This window comes from Primulina huaijiensis, chromosome 17 (assembly GCF_012295235.1).
Source record: "Primulina huaijiensis isolate GDHJ02 chromosome 17, ASM1229523v2, whole genome shotgun sequence".
In the NCBI taxonomy this organism is placed as follows: Eukaryota; Viridiplantae; Streptophyta; class Magnoliopsida; order Lamiales; family Gesneriaceae; genus Primulina; species Primulina huaijiensis.
The window spans coordinates 4844377-4865053 of NC_133322.1; the positions used below are offsets into that span (position 1 = coordinate 4844377).

Below are 20677 nucleotides of genomic sequence, written 5' to 3' on the forward strand. Positions count from 1 at the left end.
TACTCTTTCCAAATCAATTTTAAGTATCAATGCAAATGATCTAGACACGTATAAGAATATTAATCTCCTTACATTTATCTAACAATTTCAATACTTATCACATATATTGTTTCATAATATTTATGTACTATTTTACACTCAAACATCAGTATATATAAAGCAGAGGATTTGAATGTCCAATGTAGACTTAATTAATTAATGTTTTTTTTTAAAAATAAAATAATAAAATAATATATTCCAATTAAATATGATTGGTCAAACTCAAATACTTTTATACGTTGTTTCTCTTATATTTTCTCCATTGCAGTACCTTTTTCTTCTCTTCATTCACTATGATTTCTTTTCTTTTCTGATCTTCTGATTTTTCATTTACTCATTGACATTTTTTTCTCTATTTACCAGCAAGGTATGAATATTTTTTCCATATACAAAATATACACCAGTTCGGACAAAGAACACATGGTCGTTTTGGCAATATAAACAAATACAAATGCTACAATGTTACAGAGTAAAATTAGCACCGTCAACAAATTAGATTTTCTGTGTTATTCTTCCCAGCTCCAACAGCATACACATAACAGAACACACTTGCAGGAAAGCGACGTTTTATACAACGACTGAACTCCAATGTTTGATACCCAAGGAATTAATTATACCTTGTTTTTGCCCTCAAGAATATGATTCACTCCTACAATCTTGAAGTTCTTCCTGTGAATGGTTAGTAAGACGCAGGTATTCTGACAAGCCAATTCCGATGCCGGATGGATGAAGCGATTTCCAGATATCCCAGGATAGCTAGTCCGTCCATGCAGTAATGCCTCGGATTTTCTGAAGAGCAAGCTGTCATCTCCTCTTACACTAAAATCAGCGTGTGCTGAACCCTCTAGCATTCAAGTGCTGCACTCTTTCAATAGAAATCTAAACAAGGTAGCCTTGTTCATGTAAGTGCTCGAACACTGGCAGATTAGGTACAGTCAGTTGAAGAAGTATGGAGACTCCAGAACTTTTTCGAGGTCAAAATCTCCTCTATCCGGCAGAGGAGGAAAGTTCAGGGTTGGATAGGATGCCTGAAAGCTTTCAAGCAGCTGCTTGTGCAGTTCATTCGATAAAACACAAGTAAATCATATAAAATGACAGTATATATTGTGTCATAACTCTGAATACAGAAGAGGCTTTAAGAAGTAACTTCTTATGACAAAAACAAATTAGTTGTAACACGTAATGCTTTATATGGTCTACGAAGTCAGGTAGGAGTTGTGTAATACACAGACATCGATGCTTATATTTCACATACATTGATCTGTTACACTTAATGAACTCGTGTTTTTGAATGTATTCTTTATTTAACAACTTAATAAGAAAAACAATAATCCTTAAAAGGTGGCTTAGAATCTGGGGGGAGGAGTGCAAAAATTTTTGTAGGTTCTATTGTTCAACCCCCCAGCATCCAGAAGATCTTTCATACTCACACGCAGACACAGAATAAAGGAAGAAGCAGCAGAGTTCGACACCATGAAACACAACTAAACAACAGTTGACATGTTAATATTGCTTACATTTTCCAGTATAGGCATGTTGTACAGATCGACAAATTTTTGTCTTAGTATTTGATTCATCCTGTCGACGTCACATGCATGAGTCCAAAAGGAATCGTGCACACCTGTGATGCAAAAGAAAAATAGCTGATTTATTTTCCCCTGGTACAGTTCTGAAATATCACAACTAAGTTTTGGCCGTCAATAGATGGGAAACATGTAGCACAATAAACCAAAAGATTATGATCATAACAACAAACATGCTAAACTTCATTGCATCCTGAACCCCAAATATCTCTCTATCCTTGCCACATATGCATCTCCTCTTCTTCCACACACAAATCACTCGTACAATCACCTACCCATCAACATACGCACGCACGCACACACTGTGCGCGACAATTTAGTTGATGGTGGAATGTTTGATTGTATAAGATTTAGGTCCTGTGTCCGAACCATACTTGGACCTCAAGTATGTAAAAATAAATAAGTATACAAAACATCTCTATTACATCTATACAATGTTATAATTCCTTATCATGAACTTTCCACGGAAACCGATCAATTTTTAGTTACAAGAAAGTGAATCCCAGGTCATAATTGTTTCAAATACTTTGATCTCTATGAATCTTGTAAACCACAGCAAAAGTTTGATATTGTAATTCCAGTATATCAATATATTCAATAAGCCACACACTACCACCTTTTGAATACAGTCAATATTAAGCATGTCATTCTAAGTAAAATATTACTTTCTCAATATGAATTGGAGGAAAACCCATAACATCAGCCAGCTAATATAGTTGGAAAGCTAGCTCTCCCGAAATGAAACATAAATATATTCAAAAAAGGTTTGACATAAATGATAGCAATCTCACCAGGTCTATGAATAAATGTGGAAAAATTATCAAAACAAACCTGCAAAACGTATTCCAGCATCCCGACTAGCTATGGCAGTCATCATCATGTGTGAGCCATCCAGCGAATGCACAAAATTGGGAGGGAAGGCAGTTCTCTGTTTTCTTAACTCAACCTGGAGTAAGACATTGTAATACAACACTCAATACTTGCAAGGCCAAATCAATCCTTCACAAAAATATGAGAGAGCTAACTGAGGAATGTCCAACTTACTGAATTGCCCTCACGTTGCAAAGCCAAAACCTGAAGAGAAGTTCTAATCTGCATAGACACGAGTCATGAGGTAAATCGGTAAGACAGTAACAAGCCCACAAGTCATATTTGCATTTGAAATACTAAAACATTTTTAAATCATGCACCTAACAATGTCGATTCCAATACAGTAGCAATGCCCACAATTTGGATAACAAGCAGCAAACGGCACTCCAGTAATGATTATGGCAGAATTTAATGGTTCCAATACTGACAGCTGACTATTACTCAGTCAGCTTGTTAGGTTGCAAAACTCCTTTAACAATGCATTGATACCATTAATCTTTCTCAGTTTTCTTTTATATGCATTTAAACAATTTGCATGCTTTCATGCTATGGTACCACAATGATTCCATCTAGTTAAGTTTACACAAACTACATATACGAAAAATAAAGTGAGCTTATCGAATTGAGAGTACAACACTTACAACATGACGTTTAGTTTTAAAGTATGGTTGTACTACAGGAAGACCAAGAGGTGTTGTCCAACGAACAGGTTGATTTTCTGAGGAGATAATCTGTCAAATTTCGTAGTACAAAAAAATATAAAATTCAGCAGACAACAACGACCAACTTCACAAATACATCACCTTATCGATGGGTAAAAATCAGATAATAATCTGGAATTATATTTGATAATATTAAGACCCTGACAAGTCTCTAGCACAATTTTATCGTGATATATACAGGAATAATTTCCTACTCTATTATATCCATGGCCTATTCGAATATGTAGGCACATGTTCATTTTATTAATTATTATAAAACAAGTGAGATTAATCAGAGTTTTAACCCCTATACATCAATCTTGTTGATGTAAATTTAGCCAAAATAAATTAATCATCCATTAGATAGCCATCTCTCTAGGGTATATTCCCAACTTAACATTAAAAATAGTAGAGACAAAACCATCACCTAGTGTTCATGTTGCTTGCCCAAAAAAAAAGGAATTTCGACACTATTTGAGTGACTAGTAACAATAATAGTAGCCACCCAATTGTTCAGATGAAAACAATACACGCTTTTGGCGTCATTTTAGTAAGTTAAACCTCACAAGATTTTATTATGTCTGACTGATCTCTTTATCTTCCTATGTGAACATCTTTGTTGCTGCTCAACAGAGGCTAGAAAATATAATCTCTGATTGTTAGTGATGGATGCACCATTGGACATGATCAACTTCAAGCCTTTTCATTTCTTTTTTTTCTATCACAACTTCAACACTTTCTTTTTGTTTTAAGTTGAATGCTTCAACTTACATTACAATGTTCAACTTGAGTGGGACAAGTATAGATAATGTTTTTGAAATTAGATTTGATATCATCAAGATCAAAATATAAATTTCACAACATTTATTAAGATTCATTCAGGAATCATTTTTAACAATATTCATCCCGAGATGCTTTCTCATAAGGATAAGTAATCGTATTCCGAATTTTTTCTAGTCAACTAAGCATCCGTTCTAGGATAAAAGCCCTCATGACCAAACAATGAGAAGATAAAAATCTGCATTTAAAGTTACAAAGTAAATTGACTGTGTAAAGTAAAAAAATACCCAAAAGTAGCATTTCCCTGCATAGTACATTGAAAATATAGTTCCTGGCATCCTGCATTCGGTCTATGGTAAAGGCTCAACAAAACTTTTTTTCCAATTTTCTCTATGCTAGGGTACGGTTCACCTTTTGATCTTGATTATAAATTTCAATTATTATCTTCCTTATTTCCCACATAAGATTTAAGAATCATTTTATTTTTGAAAATGATTATTTCTATCTTAAATTTTATTAATCCACAGATTATGGCTATATTTGATCTTGCTTTCCACACTTTCTGGAAAATATTTCCTGGAGATGTGTTTTATGAAAAATATTTGGAGAATGTAATATATATTTTGATACTGGTTAGCTTTAAGTTAATTGCTCTTTTCACTATCTTCATATTGTTAAAGAATTTAACAGTAAGAATTTCAACATGAGATACATTAGTTTGCAATCTTTGACAAACCTTAGCACAATCACTTAGCCAACCCATTATAGCACGTGCAGCTTGAAATAACTCACCAAGGGCAGTCAATGTGACCTGTAAAAGATTTATGTATGAGTTAACAAGCAATTTAAAAAATTATCACAATTTCAATTCAGCAAAAAGACGCATTTATTATCAGAAAAATCTAGACATTACAAGAGCGTGCGGCTGCACATGTTACTTCACTCTAGAAAGGTTGGCAGACACCACGAGTGTTCTTGATTGTTGTATGATTATAGTCAGAAACTCTATCATGGAATGAATCACTAAGTTCAGCATTAGGTTTTATGATTTAAATGTCGAAGTCTACTGAATTCTCATTCACTGTCCATATTTGAAGTTATGAAAATTCTTCCAGCATGGCAACTTTTCTTTGGCAATAAAATCCCTGATCTTGAACACAGGTTTGAATCCACAGCAGTAAGGTTGAACTATAACAAATAATGAAACACAAATATTATAAAAAAAAGTTGACCTTTACCACGAAATCTGCTAGCAAAAGTAACAGGGTGAAACTGAGAAATACTCATGATGCCTGCACACCCTTACTGCTTACTCAACATTTGAGTGGCGCCTAAAAGGTGAACAAGAACTTATGGGTTACCTTGACAATAATAAGTTTTTTTGTTATCAACCACTTGCATGATGGGAATACCGAGTTATATAACCACACAGTAACTCAACAAGGAGCATGACTGATCCAAAACTAAACTAATTGAGAATAAAATATATAATTTGGTAATTTATGCTGACTACAAAAATCAAACAAAAAACTAAGCAACTTCAGCATGCATTTAACCTAAGTCAAATGTCCTGTAACTAGTAATCCAAGACATAAGGTGACATGCAAAATTTTAGAAATTACGGATATTAACCATATGACAAGCACTCCATCGACTGACAGATTACTGGGCAAAGCCAAGTAATATTGAAGAGCACACATGCGAGTTCACACGTGCGAAGCTACTAGATATATTTTCTCTATGACATAGCATAACAACCGAACTAATTTGATTCCCGTAATTTTATTTTTTAATTCATTTTTTGATTTATTGTAATTGTATATAAAAGCACAGATGTATCACCTAAGAGATAATGTGAATAGAATACAAATCCCTTTACATTATCGAGCATTTATAATTCCTAACTTGGTATCAGAGCCGATGGCGAGGCCTCCTCCTCTGGTGGTTCCGACCTCTCTGCAATTTCTCCGGCTACCCCTACTTTCTTTAACCCAACCAATCAAATTAACTAGGGGTGTCAAAATCAGACACAACCCACCAACCCTACACGATTCAACCCGAAAAAAACATGTTTGGGTGGGTTTAAGGTTTTCGGGTAAGATCAGGTTGGACCCGATAGCTGACCCGAAAAAAATGATCGGGTTGGGTTGGGTTCAAGTCAACCCAAGTTGACCTGAAAATTTTAATTTCTTTTTCAAAAAAATAAAATTAATAAATATTGCTTACATTTTTATATATTGTATGTCTAAAAAAATATTTATATCATAAATTTTCATGATTTAATATTTATTTTGAACATTTTTTTTAAATAATTGTTTATTTGATTTAGTAAATATATTTTATTTTTCTACAATTAGAATTTCAAATTTAAATCATATATATGAGGGATATTTTGTTATTATGTGTTTAAATTAAAATATTTTTATTTTTTTTTTAAATTTTAGTTTTCTTTAAAAAAAATTCAAAATCGGGTTGATCAGTTTGATTCGGGTTCGGGTTTGGATTGAGAGTTTTCGGGTTGGCTCGGGTTCGGGTTCGGGTTTGGGTTCGGGTTGAGCAATTTTTTAATAGTATTATTGCTCGACCCGACCCACCCGAATTGACACCCTTAAAATTAACACTATCAAATTAACTAATGATAATTTCCTTCAGTGGCAACTCCAAGTTCAATATGGAATTTCTACTGGAACATCGCCGAACCCTCTCTATGTAACTTGGTGTCCTCAAGACAAGTTACATTTTTCTTTTTTTCTCGCATCCATTGCCGATGGAATCCAATGTAAAATGATTGGGTGCACTACCTCTACACAACTTTGGTCCCGGATCACTCGCCTATTTGCTACTCGTTTCAAGGGAAGAGTGATGCACTATAAGTCGCAACTTCAGACTCCGAAGAAAGGAGGCCAGGGTATGCAAGAGTACTTAAGCAAGATAAAGAGTGTTGTTGACTGCTTTTCCTATATATTTCTCGTCTCTCTTCAAGGTACCAAAAGTAGTAGCGGGAGCGATGGAGAAAGTAATGAGAGACTTTCTGTGGGATGGGAATGAGGGAAAATCACATTGTCATATCGTTAGATGGGAAAAAGTTTGTAGACCGAAGGAGAAAGGTGGCTTGGATCTCGGGAATATATGTTTGAGAAATATATCGTTAATGGGAAAATGGTGGTATAGGTTTAACGTTGAAGATGAAACGTTGTGGAAAAGAGTAATAAAGAATAAATATGGGTTACAAGAAAATGGATGGGATGCGGGGTTGGCTAAGAATGTGACTTTTAGATGTTCGTGGAAGTTCATTTCTACATCATACACGACTTATCACGGACTAACGAGATTAGTGGTTCGAAGGGGGACAAAAATCAGGTTCTGGGAGGACATTTGGTTGGGAGATTCATCTTTCCGGGATTTGTTCCCATCTTTATTTCAGCTTTCTTTGGTTCGTAATTTGCCTATTTCTTATTTTGCTAATTTTGACACTTCGTCACATGATTTTTCTTGGGATTTGCATTTTCGACGATCGCTCCGGGAGGAGGAGATCACTCAATTATCTTCGCTTCTAAGCATTTTGGAGGAGGTGAGATTGGTTGAAGGGGTTGATGATTTCCAACAGTGGGAGGGGGATCCATCCGGGAGGTTCACTGTCAAATATTTTTTGCAATCATTCCTACGGATACTAATGGTGCACAAGATTTCAATTTTTTCAATATCATTTGGAAAATACCTATTCCGTCTAAGATTCAAATATTTTCGTGGACGGCAATCCTTGCAAAATTACCGACGTCCGAGATGATGCAAAAGAGATATCCTAGTTGTGCTCTTTGTCCCAATTGGTGTGTGTTGTGTCGTAAGGATGTGGAAACACAAGATCATTTGTTTATTCATTGCAAGTTCACTCATGCATTGTGGGCTAAGGTTTTGGAAGAAATGAGACTGGTTTGGGTTGTGCCGAAAACAACTCAAGATTTGTTTAGTACGGATCTTGGACATATGCTCGGCAAAAGAGGAAAAATTTTCTGGAGAGTTGTGATCCATGGAATTAGTTGGGCAGTTTGGTTAGAGAGAAATAGAAGAATTTTTGAAGAATTGGAAGAAAGCACAGAAGAATGTTGGGGAAAAATCAAGTTCACAATAGCAAACTGGATCGCAGCGGATAAACACTTTCAAGGATTGTCAATATTTGATATTCTACGAGATTGGTCGTATGTGTATTGTTAAAAATTAATGAACTAATATTTTGTGCCAGTGGACCACTAGTCCACTTCTTGTAATGTAATATTCTAAAATTAATAATATCGTTATGTTTCTTATAAAAAAAAAGAGTGTTGTTGATATTCTTTTTTTTTCGATAGGAAACAAATTATATTAATTGATAATTATGCGATTACATTAAGCGGATAAGAAATCCGCGCTAAAAGGAGTAAATAAAACCAAAATTACAATGTCATATTCTTGATGTCTGTTGTCATGTTATCTCTGAAGAGGATCATGTTCTTCATATTTTTGGTGGTGTAGGCTTGAAATATGACTGTGGTGGTTCATGTTTCATCCCAAATCGATACTCTTTCCTCGTCTGATGTTGGAGCCCTCCTTCTTGCTCATGAAGGGCGTATCGAATCTTACACCACCAATGTCGATGGAACCTCTCCCAACGTTAATGCCAGTATGTTTTCTTCATCAAAAGGATGTGACTTCCCAGAACAAGGATTTCACTAGCGATCGGAGACGTGGGCCTCGCTCAATCGTGGTGGCAAAAGTCCTGGAACTCCAATCGACCTGTTTGTCAAATATGTGGTCACGATAATCATACTGCTGAAATATGTTACTACAGATTTGATCGTGATTTTGTTCCTAAACACCGGGGGCAGGACATCTTACCTCACCCTTCCCAGCAATCCTCACCCATGAGACGTCACTCTCCTTCTGCTGTTGTGGCCATAACAAATCCACATATGGTGCAAGATGACTGGTGGTTTCCTGATTCGAGTGCCTCTTACCATGTCACACACGATTTGAACAACCTCTCTATTGGTTCTGAGTATTCTGGTAGTGGAAAAGTTTTCGTGGGAAATGGGTCAAGTTTGTTATATCTCACATAGGTTCATCTGAGTTTCTTCTGCCACTCGTTTATTTAATCTGCAGTCCTTACTTCATGTTCCTCAAATAAATGAAAATCTCTCAAGTGTTGGTAAGTTTGCTCAAGACAACATTTTCTTTGAATTTCATCCGTCTTAGTGTCTTGTGAAGGATCGAATGACGCAAACAACAATCCTTCAGGGATCTCTTCATAATGGTTTATATCGCTTTCACTTGGGCAGACCAGTTTCCTTCACATCTTCTGTTGCTGCCTTGTCTACCGTCTCTTCTCCTCCCGTTGCTGCTGTCAATCTTTGCAATCAAGAAGTGGATTCCTCCACATTAGCTAGGTGGCTATAGACTAGGTCACCCATGTTAGCTACTGTTATGAATATCTTGACAGATTGTGAGTTGGGCAAGAATCACCGTCTTCCATTTTTCAAGTCTATTAATACTTATCATGGACCATTACAACTTATTTTTTCAGATGTTTGGGGCCCTGTACCCACTATTTCTTCTAATGGTTTTCGTTACTATATAACATTTGTTGATGTTTTTACTCACTATACCTGGATTTACTTTATTAAAGTCAAATCCGAAGTGTTTCAGGTTTCTCAAGAGTTTAAAACTCATGTTGAACTCCAATGTAATACAACTATAAAGGCTATCCAAACAGATTGGGGAGGGGAATATCATAGTTTGAGTCCATTTTTAAAAAAACTTGGGATTACCCATTGCCTCACTTGTCCACATACTTCTCAACAAAATAGAGTAGTTGAGCGTTAACACCACGACATTGTCGACATGGGACTTTGTCTATTAGCTCACTCGCACAATTCTCTTACCTATCGGGATGATGCTATTTCAGTATTCCCACTGCAGTGTTTCTCATTCTTACTCAGTTATTTAACATCAAACCCGATTACTTGTTTCTTAAAGTATTTAGGTGCTTAAGTTTTCCACACCTTTGAGTCTATAATTCTCATAAATTAGATTTTCGTTCCACACCTTGCACCTTTCTTGGGTATAAATGATTACGTTTCAGTGGTCGAAATTATATTTCTCGCCATGTCAAGTTCGATGAGATGTCATTTCCTTTCTGTCAAATAGGATCTCCTTCTCCTGTTACTGGTCTGTCACCTTCATCTTCAAGTCTTCTTTCCCTCCCAATTTCAAAGAATGACACTACATCTATACTCACGCCTTCTACAACTTCTGCTCCAGTTTTGTCTCCATCATCTTCTGCTTCTCTTCCAGCTTCTCCTGTTATTTCTTCTCCTACTTCTTCCAATTCACTTGATTCATCTCCTGGAAACATCCATCCCATGTTTACTCGGGCCAAAGCAGGGGTGTTCAAACCCAAATTGTATCTCACTCATCGGACTCACGTCAGTGAGTCTTTGAATGTCCGCGATGCTTTGTCTCGAAAAAAATGGTTGTGGGTTATGAATGATGAGTTTCAAGATTCTCAATAAAACTTGGACACTAGTTCATGCTCAAAATGATTGCTTAGTAATAGGTTGCAAGTGGGTGTTTAAGGTTAAAACTCATCCTAATGGCACCATAGCACGTCAACAAGCTCGCCTTGTTGCCAAAGGCCATTCACAAACGGCATGTTTGGATTATAACGAGACATTTAGCCCTGTAGTTAAACCGGCAACAATTCGCATTGTTCTTGCTCTCGCCGTTTCCAAAGGCTGGTCTCTCCAACAATTAGTTGTGAATATCGCCTTCTTGAATGAAAATCTCACTGAAACAATCTATATATGGCACAGCCACCTGGTTTTGAACAAAGACAAGGTGACACTAAACTAGTGTGCCGACTAAACAAGGCTCTATATGGTTTGAAGTAAGTCCTCGTGCTTGGTTTCACAAATACAATCTTCATTACAACAGCTGGGATTTATTGCATCAAAAGCTGATGTCTCATTATTCATTAAAAATACACCTATCACGATTTTTTATGTTCTTGCATACGTTGACGATATCATTGTTACAGGTAATGATTCTGGTGAGATTCATACTCTCATTCGAGCTCTGAATTCTCAATTTTCTCTCAAGCACTTGGGGACATTCTCTTACTTTTTGAGCATTAAAGTATTGAGGCTCTCTGATTCTAGCTTGTTTTCATCTCAAACAAAGTATGCTAATGCCAAACCTTTACCTACACCTATGATTACTTGACTTAAGCTCTCCGTCCATGAAGAGGAGCTTTTTGATGACGCCACACTTTATTGCAGCACGGTTGGTGCACTTCAGTATTTACTTATAGTGTCAACAAAATATGTCAATTCATGCAGCGTCCTTGCCTTTCTCATTGGAAAGTTGTTAAAAGAATTCTTCGATATATTAATGGCACTCTTCAGTTTGGTGTTCTCATTATATCAGGAGTTCCCTTCTCTCTTGAGGGCTATTGTCATGCGGATTGGGGTAATGATCCAGATGATCGTCGGTCTACCTCGAGGTTTTGTTGGTTTCTTGGTGGTTCCCATGTTTCTTGGAGTGCTAAAAAGCAACCTTTGGTCTCTCAATCCAGCCCTAAAGCTGAGTTTCGAAGTTTGGCTAATGCGACTGCTGATCTCATTTGGATTCAATATCTATTACAAGAGTTATGTTGTTCTCTTAAAATGTCTCCAGAATTATGGTGTGACAATTTGAGTACTATTGCTCTTAGCTTTAATCCAGTTATGCACTCAAGCACTAAACACTTTGAACTCGATCATTACTTCATTCAAGAAAAGGTTTTATCTGGCATGCTTCAAGTTTGTCATGTTCCATCAAATGAACAGACTGCAGATGTGTTTACAAAACCACTCTCAGCATTCTCATTCCATCGGTTGCGATACAAGCTCAGTGTTTGCTCAAATCCCACATCGAGCTTGCAGGGAGGAAGTCAAGTAATATTGAAGAGCACACATGCGAGTTCACACATGTGCGAAGCTACTAGATAAATTTTCTCTATGACGTGGCATAACAACCTAACTAATTTGATTCCCGTAATTTTATTTTTTAATTCCTTTTTGATTTATTGTAATTGCATATAAAAGCATAGTTGTATCACCCAAGAGATAATGTGAATAGAATACAAATCCCTTTGCATCATCGAGCATTTATAATTCCTAACTGGCAAAAATTGTCGTACAAACGCGGTAACGCGCGAAAGAAATAAACTTTGCTTGGGTGGAAAACTGAGAATCAAGAACCAATAATTTCTTTAAATTCAAGACGCTAACGCAATCAAACTTGCAGAAAGAGAAAAGGAGGAAGTAGAATAAGAAAGTAAAATCGACATTGCTGCAAGAAGAGAACTCTTTCTTGCGCATCAGACTTACTTTAGCAGCATACCAAGCTGCACTAAAGAGAAGTCTGTCATCAGTGATGAGACCCTTCTCCTCCAACCTTCGTTTGATCTGCTCGCGTGCACCAACATAGGTGACTCCATATACTGAAGTCATCACTGTTTGTTTGACAAGTTTCCTATCCACCTAAAAGCTTTCAAAAAATCAGGTCCTCGGATGTGAAGATAATCTCTCAAAACAAGGAAAACAAAGTTCAGTTGCTAGTAGTTCTATAAAATAAATACGAACCTGATCAATCAAGAGTTTGGCAAGCAAGGCATTCGGATCAGTTCCAGGATCTTTAATACTATCTCTTTTCATGATATCATGGACCCTGAAATGACAATAACTAAATATGAATAACACATATGATGTCAATAATACAATAGAATGTAAAATGATTTGCCAGAAATATATGTGAATAAAGTATGCACGAGAAGGTTTAGTAGTGGGTTTAGGTGGCTGAAGAAGCTTCTATCAACGCTGATTGATAACATTACATCATTCAATTTGCATTAAAATTAATGTCTTAAAAGTCAAATCAACAAACCTCTCTGCAATTTCTGAGTAAACATCAGAAGGTTTATCTTTGGCAACTAAATTGACAGCAGCAGCTTCAAACTGAAAAAAATAAGAAAGACAGCAAAGGGACGTGTGATGTCATTTAAAGCTGTCAAGTGAGAATCAAGTAGCCTGAGTTGATAATGATTAAAGATACTATAAAGAACTTCAAAGGGTTATAGAGAGGCCAATAGATAATAAAGCAAAAAACTGGAAAAATGAAACTCAATGAGTCTCGGACACAATTAGCAGACAGATCCATCATACGCTAGTGCAAACAAAGATAACTCACACTGCATATCGGATTAGAACAGAGACATACAGTTCAGTCATAAACAGATACTTCAAGAAAGTATGCTGCTGGAATAGAAAAGAAATGGTTAAACTACTTCAAGAATAGAACTTTTAATTGAAAAAACGAGAGTTTATCTGTCTCATCCGGTCATCCCCAATAGCTATAAATCATGAACACAAATTTTGGGCAAACAAAGTACTCCACAGAAGATGAACAAACATGAAAAAATGGCTCACACTGTCTCTTCCAATAGCTGCATAGTGCTGCAGGCCATTGCACGAGCCATCCTACGTCAGGAAACCGAACAACAAATATTAAGATCACTAGAGCAAATGACAATGTAAAATTCAAATGCTCAGAAAAATCAGAACATAAGTCGAGGGACAAAAATAAGGAAAAAAAAGAATAAGAGAACACGATATTTGATGGTAAAAAAATTCATTAAACTAAGATTTAAGGTATACAATGCTCAAGTCGTGAGTAATATGAAACAAAAAATTGAAGCAGCCCCTCAAAAATAAGGCTGCAAATAAGTGAGCAACCATGATGTAAATTTGAGAGCTAAATTTCCCTTAACAGAATCTCTTGGATGACAATCAGCAGAATCAAGCATCTTAATTCTTCTGATTCCTTCACATGCAGCATGAATACAACACTGAATTTTTTCTTTTAAAACATTACTATCATAATAAATTTTTTTTTTTTATCAAGCCTTTGAGTCATACAGTCACCACCCCCCTTTTATTTTATCTTTTATTAGTGTTCCATCAATCGCAGTTGATAAAAGCAAGAAGGATCTGCAGGTTACAAGTACATACCAGATGAATTGGCAGATGTGAGATAACAGTGTGTGGTGATGAACTATTTAGGGCCTCAGCAAGATTAATACACGCAGCTAGGCACTGAAAAGGGTCCTCAGCCTTCAACCACCAACAGTTTCCATTATGGAAGTTCTTAGCAGAATCTAATATTTCAGCTACATTGGTATCCACAAATGAGAGACGTTCCTCATATGAGAGTTTCTCAATGCCTCCTCCATATAGGTTTGCCAAATGAATTTTCAGCCAACGTAACCCAGACTTCCCTAGAGGCCTTCCTTCAGAAAACTCAAGAATTCCTCTACAAAGATCAGAACTCAGATGATTTAAATGAGGGTGCATGGGATATGCACGGCCACGAAAATCAAGATTGTGGGGATAGTAAAAACCTTCCTCGTCTTTCATCTTCCGAGCAACCTGATTCACAAAATTTCTGTTTAGTGTCCATCTTTATAGTCTTTAACCTCCCTCAACTTGAACAGTATCATCTAGCTTAAAACGGTCCACAGCGCAACTCAGTCAATGGGCTTCGTGGAAGTAAATAGAAATTTATTGACGTTCATGATTAAATTTACAATTAAAATTATCTCAAAGCTGCATAACTAAATCATTTTCCTGTTGAAATGGGCTGGGAATCTACCACAAATGAAATAGAATAACATAATAATGAGGCTTGCAATTATAAATCTGAATAGTAATGCTGGTACAAGAATATGAAATAGCTTCCATTTCTTGCATCAACAGAGCCAAAAATCTAAGAATATGTTCCAGCTTCTCCAGGTTACCGATTGAGACAAAAATTTCGTTATTCAAATGCAGGTTTAAAATTGGCATTTATAAATAAATTGCATCGCTGTCTATCTTTGCTTTAGGATCCCCAACAGAATAAACTGTCCAAGCTGGCCATTTATAACATTACTGATATCATATTCGTATTTAATGACCATGGGCATCAAGGATTTATTCAAATTAAATATTGGAATCAGGTTATCATTCATGAGATATTAGAGGAGACATCATATTAGACTGGGTAGTTTATGAATTTTGCAAAAAAATAAACTTCTAAACCCAACATCAACAAAGAAGCCGCCAATAATTTACGGTATAGAAGTTGGCAACTTTGGAGGGAATTATCGCTTCAGTTGTACTAAATTGAAAAACGACTACCCAGTTTTTATAACCCCTGGTAGAAAATTTGTATACTTGAAAATGCATCCCAGGCACCGGACATGAAATATTACAGATGACCAAGGAAACAAATATGATGTAACTTGAATAATTTTTTACATTTGCATAATAAACAGTTCCAAATCGTTAAAATCGTACTGATAGCTTGAGTTCGGTGTCACATCTTTGAGAATGCCTCTCTTGATTGATTTTCTTTGCCTTTCGCACATTCCATTTCCATTTCTTAACTTCTAGCAAATCAACTGAGAGCAATTCCGGAATGGGAACCTACACCATGAAAAAGTATTTCTATCACGACAAAACATATAGCAACTTTATTCTGTGTAGATCAAAGAGTTAGGGCACAAAAACTTCACATATCACGCAATTTATGAAAACAGTGGCATCAGTGTGGTTCCACAAGAGTGAAGACAAATGAATATTAAGGTAGTCACACTTACGTCTTTGCGATCTACCAAACCAGCAATGTTGCCTCCACTGGCCCAAATACTTTCCACCACACTTAATATACGGTTGTTCACTCTCCACTTGGTGTTTCCTAAAGTATCAAGGGCCTGCATATTCAATCAGAACTCAACATACTACCTGATTCAAACACATCTAAATTGAAATAGAGAGCATCCAAGCAACAAGTATCATGGTGCAAGGAAGAGGTTATAAAATAAATCCTACAATCAAAGAGACAACCATGTAAGTATGATTCGTTTTGTAATACATAAGTTAGTATTTACTTTTGAAGAGAAATTTGCATTTGAACTATTGAACACAGTGAGGATGCCTAAAAAATGCCATTTCACACTTGACTCCATCGCCTAACAGAGTGCATAGTATGCCAACATAAAGTAAAGGACACGAGTGCACCACTTACCTCATATACTTTCTGCAGCTGTTTTGCAGGAACAGCTCTAAGAGCATCCTGTTGCTGTCGTGACCCACGGGTTCGCATCATATATGAAGGTAAGAACAGGTACCCACCTTTGTCATACCTGAAAGGATGAGACCAATTGAAAACGGAATATAAGAACATCAACTGAGAGCACCCATCATAATCCATGGTTAGGTCACTCCAATATGTAAGTAATAAGAGTTGGGTGTTATACGTCTATGGAAGTTCTTTTCAAGCGTTGGCATCTTATTTTATTGAACTCCATTGACACACAAAATTTATAGCATGAAAGCTTAAAGTTTTCAAATAGAACCGTCAATTGAGAAATAGAAGTCTACCCCTTCCATTTTTTTGGTGGCACCAACATTGGCACATAAGGAATGATCATATGTTTAACCTGAAAAGGGCATAAAATTAGAAATTTCAAGACAATGCTGAAGGCTAACTATGATGCTTGAAGAAGATAAGAAACAAAATATAAAGAAGGAATTTGAAGAACATTCAAAGATGAAAAGGTACTGCACTTTCACATGAAAGAAACTACTCTGACAAGTGACTCCCAACTATATGTTTAAGAATTGCATCAGGGCCCAATGTCAAAATGAACTTCATAAAGATCAACAACTGCACTCTGTACAACATATCTCCATATAGTGAATGAAAAAAAAATAAAGATATGAATCATTGATCTAATCACTGCAAGCCGCGTAGAGGGCAGCAATATGTTGAAGCCATGAGCCAAAAACAATAACTTCGTGCACGAGACAAATACGAAACAAATTAGCTGTAGAATCGACTCACAGTGGTATCAAGACCGTCAAGGACAAGAGGATCACATTCAATCACTCCATACCTTTTCACAGTGTTATGCCTGAAAGAGACGAGGAGCAAAAATTATGAACACCAAAGTTGCCTACCAAATTAACCACAAGACTTATCAAACCTACGAGCTCGTGATAATTCATGAACTTGACAATCAGAAGTTCTAGAACAGAATGCAACTTGTTGCTGAGACGGTTTTGCAATGCACAGCAGTCAATGCTATTAGCCATACTACACATGCTTGGTCCCAATGTCTTATGATGGTAAAATCCAATTAAATAAAATATCACTCACCCATATTCTTTGGTTGCAATCTTGAAGATGTGTCTAAATGCAGGGCGGACATCAGGGGGACTGTCAGCTGACTGAGTGACTGGAGGTTGCACATAAGCAGTTTGTATTAACAACTGTATCAGACAACAGCCCAACTGCAAGACATCTAAATGGCTTAGAAACAAGAAGGTAAATGCATAAATGTAAGCACTCAGTTCTGAGATTATCGTGGAAGCTCCAAACCTTAGCCTGTGTATCTCGACCCCATGACTTAAATTCCTCATTTCTCACCAGCTTTTGGACCTCCATCACCCTGTTCTTTCTAATTAGACTCCTGACTCGCTTTCTTAACAGCACTGCGTCCTTAATTGAATCTCCTTCACTTTCCTCTACCTTTGCTCTTCCCTGAAATTTTTTTGTTTTCTCCAAGAAGTTATGAATTCTTACCTGGAAAAAATCAATTACAAAGACACAATTATTTACCGTTCTTCATCTGATATATATATATATATATATATATATATATATAATAAGAAAACGAATTCCGATTTGGAAAAAGTGTGAAGTGAGAGAATGTGTGTTGTTCCAATGTACGGGATTAGGGTAAATGGACGACCATGAAGTCTAATGAGATAACACAGCGCAAATAGATACTTGCAAACACATAATGTGTTTTCTTCATCATATCAGGGACCTAAATTGCTCAATCACAAATTCAAAGCAGCAAATATTCGTTAATATAGTTGAATCTGATCATGTTCATCATATCAGGGACCTAAATTGCTCAATCACAAATTCAAAGCAGCAAATATTCGTCAAGATAGCTGAATCTGATCACGTTTATCACAACAAGAAAAATCATCCAAAACTAGTCTATAATCAGCTTGGGAATACTTTCCTCATAGGAACTATGAATTATATCCACGAAGAACATGTCAGCCAATATCATTTTGCCTCATAAAACAACCTCGTCTCATTCTGGACAAACTTATAACATTAGTTGGTGTTCCAGACACTTGCATAAACTAATTATGCAGATAATACTCAGCTCAATTCCATCAAAACATATATTCCAATGATTTAAAACATAAGTTCAACAAAAAATACAATTATGTAGCTAAAATAATAAAGATGAAAACCCACCCTTTATCCATATCAATGCAAGCAAGAACATATGCTGATGATCAACATGCTTAATCACTCATAAGCCATAAGAGAGCACCTCCAGGTGAACCTCAATGACTTGTTCTTCTTGTTTTATTTTATTGTTACTATTTTTAGTATCTTGTTTGTGGTATTGAATATCATAAATTATTCTCATTCAATTCAGCATCTTCAAAATAATCTTATACAGTCAACTAATGAAGAAGACTCGGGAGTGGTTACATTTCAATCCTCATCAAGTAATCAACTATTGACAAAAATACCGATCGTCAGACCAACAAAAAAAATCATATCCATGGGCTGCAGGGAAAGTAAAAAGAAACAATATAATTCGTAATTGGCAATACCATTAGGGGCAAAAAAAGACTTGATGGCTTAAATCACAAAATGATAATTCTGACCTCTTGCTCAATTGCCACCCCAATTTGAACTGCTGCCTCCACGACACGCACATATCTATCTTCTTTTCCACCCATCATCATCAGCGCCATAATCTTATGCATCACAATGACAGCCATTTTTTCAGCTGGCAGGGCATCTACAAAAGGCGCAAAAGCCGCCTTATTTTTCTTAGTCCTCCGGGTCTTCTGTTCCTTCATGATAGCTTCCCTCAAAGGCTCAAACCACCCCAAGATCAATTTCTTGACATAAGGCAAATTCGGAGCTAGTTTTTTCTCGCACATTTCCCTCTCCAATTCTCTGTACTCCTCCACCTTATTCTCCCACGCCTCGGTCTCTGCCTTTATCTGTCTCCTCCTCAACAAATAATACCTGCGGCTCTCCATTTCTTGAAATTCTATTTTGACCCCACTTCTACTCTTGCTCCTAAAGAGCAAATTTTTCATGAAAATAGAGGATATCCAAGGTGGGTCCTGGATAAAAATTCTCTTAGTTTCTTCCCCAGATAATTTTTTAGGCAAACCATCAGGGATTACTTGTAAATTCGACAACTTTTCGATCTTCTCCTGGAAATTTTCATCCGTAGAGTCATGTAAAGGGGGAGAAAGAACAGGTGAAGGGTTGTGGAGGGAAGGGAGTTTAAGGGTTCTAGGGAAGGAGGTTGAGTGAAGCTGGTGGCTCTGAGAAAAATTGGGAACTTCGGGGGTTGACATGGAAAGGAAATTTGGTTTCTTGCGGGGTTTCCATGAAGAAGAAGTGGAAGCAGAAGAAGGAGAGGGACATTGCTGAAACTGAGCTTTGGGTCTTGGGTTGAATGGAGCCGTGGAAGCCATGGTTGATGAGGAACAGAGTTGCTCTCAATCAGGATAAGAGGGTTGAAGAAGACATTCAAAAAAACTTCCTAAAACCCATTGGGTATTGGCAATATTATTTATTTGCTTAATAGGTGTGCACAACAAGAGTACATGATATCAAAACTATATATATATATATATCTAATTATCAAGCAATCCAATTATTATTTATCTGAAATTTTTATTTTGTTTTCTATAATATATATATATATATAGATGTAATCACCGGCCATGCAATTTACATTGCGAATTTAACTTTAATTGTAGGTTTAAAAAATTATCAGTTTTTGTCTTTGTTTTAGACTAAATTTGTTGTGAGCAATTAATTATGTTAGAGCCTAAAATACAAATAAACTATAGTATTTAATTATCCATCAAACAAATGTTTTCATAATTGATCGGATTGATAATCAAAACGGTCAATCCTTCTAAAATGGTTCAACCGGTCCAACCGTTCAATCGAAAGGTCAAACCAGATTAATAAAAAATTTATATTTATTTTATATAGTAATATATTATATTAATTATTTATTATTTTTATAGTTTTTGCTAAATTTTAAGCTGAAAAATACAACAAATATTCAAATAAACGTCAAATTTCAAAATCCAAATTACACATAACATATAACCAAATATGGATGACCAAGTTTAAGTTTTCAGAAAAAACATCAAGTTTAATTATACAAAAAAGTCGCAAAGATAAAGTTTAAATTCATAATATAACACATACCATTTAATATCTTTCAACTTTCATGTCCAATAATTCGCTAAGTGGTGAGTTACATTTCCATAGCCTAGGGGTGTCAATCAGGTCGGGTTTCGAGTCATCCCGCGAAATTTTTTTTTTTCAACCCGAACCTGAAGCAACCCGAAAACCCCAAACCCGAACACGAACCCGTCTAACCCGCCTAAAACTAATTTTTTTTATTTTTTTAACAATTGTTTATTTGATTTAGTAAATATACTTTTAATTTTCTACGATTAAACTTTCAAATTTAAATTTGAAAGTTTAATCGTAGAAAATTAAAAGTATATT

At 36.0% G+C, this 20677-nt stretch overlaps 1 protein-coding gene across 2 annotated transcripts; it reads right to left on the reverse strand.

Moving 5' to 3' along the window:
• Positions 1-447: 447 nt before the first annotated feature.
• Positions 448-19696, reverse strand: LOC140963472 (DNA-directed RNA polymerase 3, chloroplastic-like). Of its 2 annotated transcripts, XM_073422814.1 has the most exons (19): positions 18790-19696; positions 17468-17671; positions 17246-17379; positions 16931-17000; positions 16468-16526; positions 16112-16229; positions 15684-15797; positions 15382-15510; positions 14056-14472; positions 13474-13524; positions 12932-13002; positions 12631-12715; positions 12376-12528; positions 4710-4784; positions 3134-3223; positions 2667-2714; positions 2454-2568; positions 1557-1660; positions 448-1085 (listed from the first exon to the last, which is right to left on the reverse strand). In XM_073422814.1, the coding sequence occupies exons 1-19, from the start codon at positions 19618-19620 to the stop codon at positions 975-977; spliced, it is 2979 nt and encodes a 992-aa protein (XP_073278915.1). In that variant the 5' UTR covers positions 19621-19696; the 3' UTR covers positions 448-974. The 2 variants fall into 2 exon arrangements, 1 of the variants encoding a protein (XP_073278915.1); XR_012172691.1 differs by lacking the exons at positions 448-1085; positions 1557-1660; positions 2454-2568; positions 2667-2714; positions 3134-3223 and adding an exon at positions 5212-5304 and having other exon boundaries at positions 4765-4784.
• Positions 19697-20677: the final 981 nt, after the last annotated feature.

What these genes read in the sequence shown, in the direction of transcription:
- LOC140963472 (XM_073422814.1), bottom strand. Translation starts at nt 19,620, where the DNA reads ATGGCTTCCACGGCTCCATTCAACCCAAGACCCAAAGCTCAGTTTCAG. An exon ending in CAGCTATTGGAAGAGACAGT is followed by an intron (nt 13,003 to 13,473) that starts GTGAGCCATTTT and finishes TATTTTTTTCAG; the next exon opens with TTTGAAGCTGCTGCTGTCAA. An exon ending in CAGCTTGGTATGCTGCTAAA is followed by an intron (nt 4,785 to 12,375) that starts GTAAGTCTGATG and finishes AATCTTTTACAG; the next exon opens with GTCACATTGACTGCCCTTGG.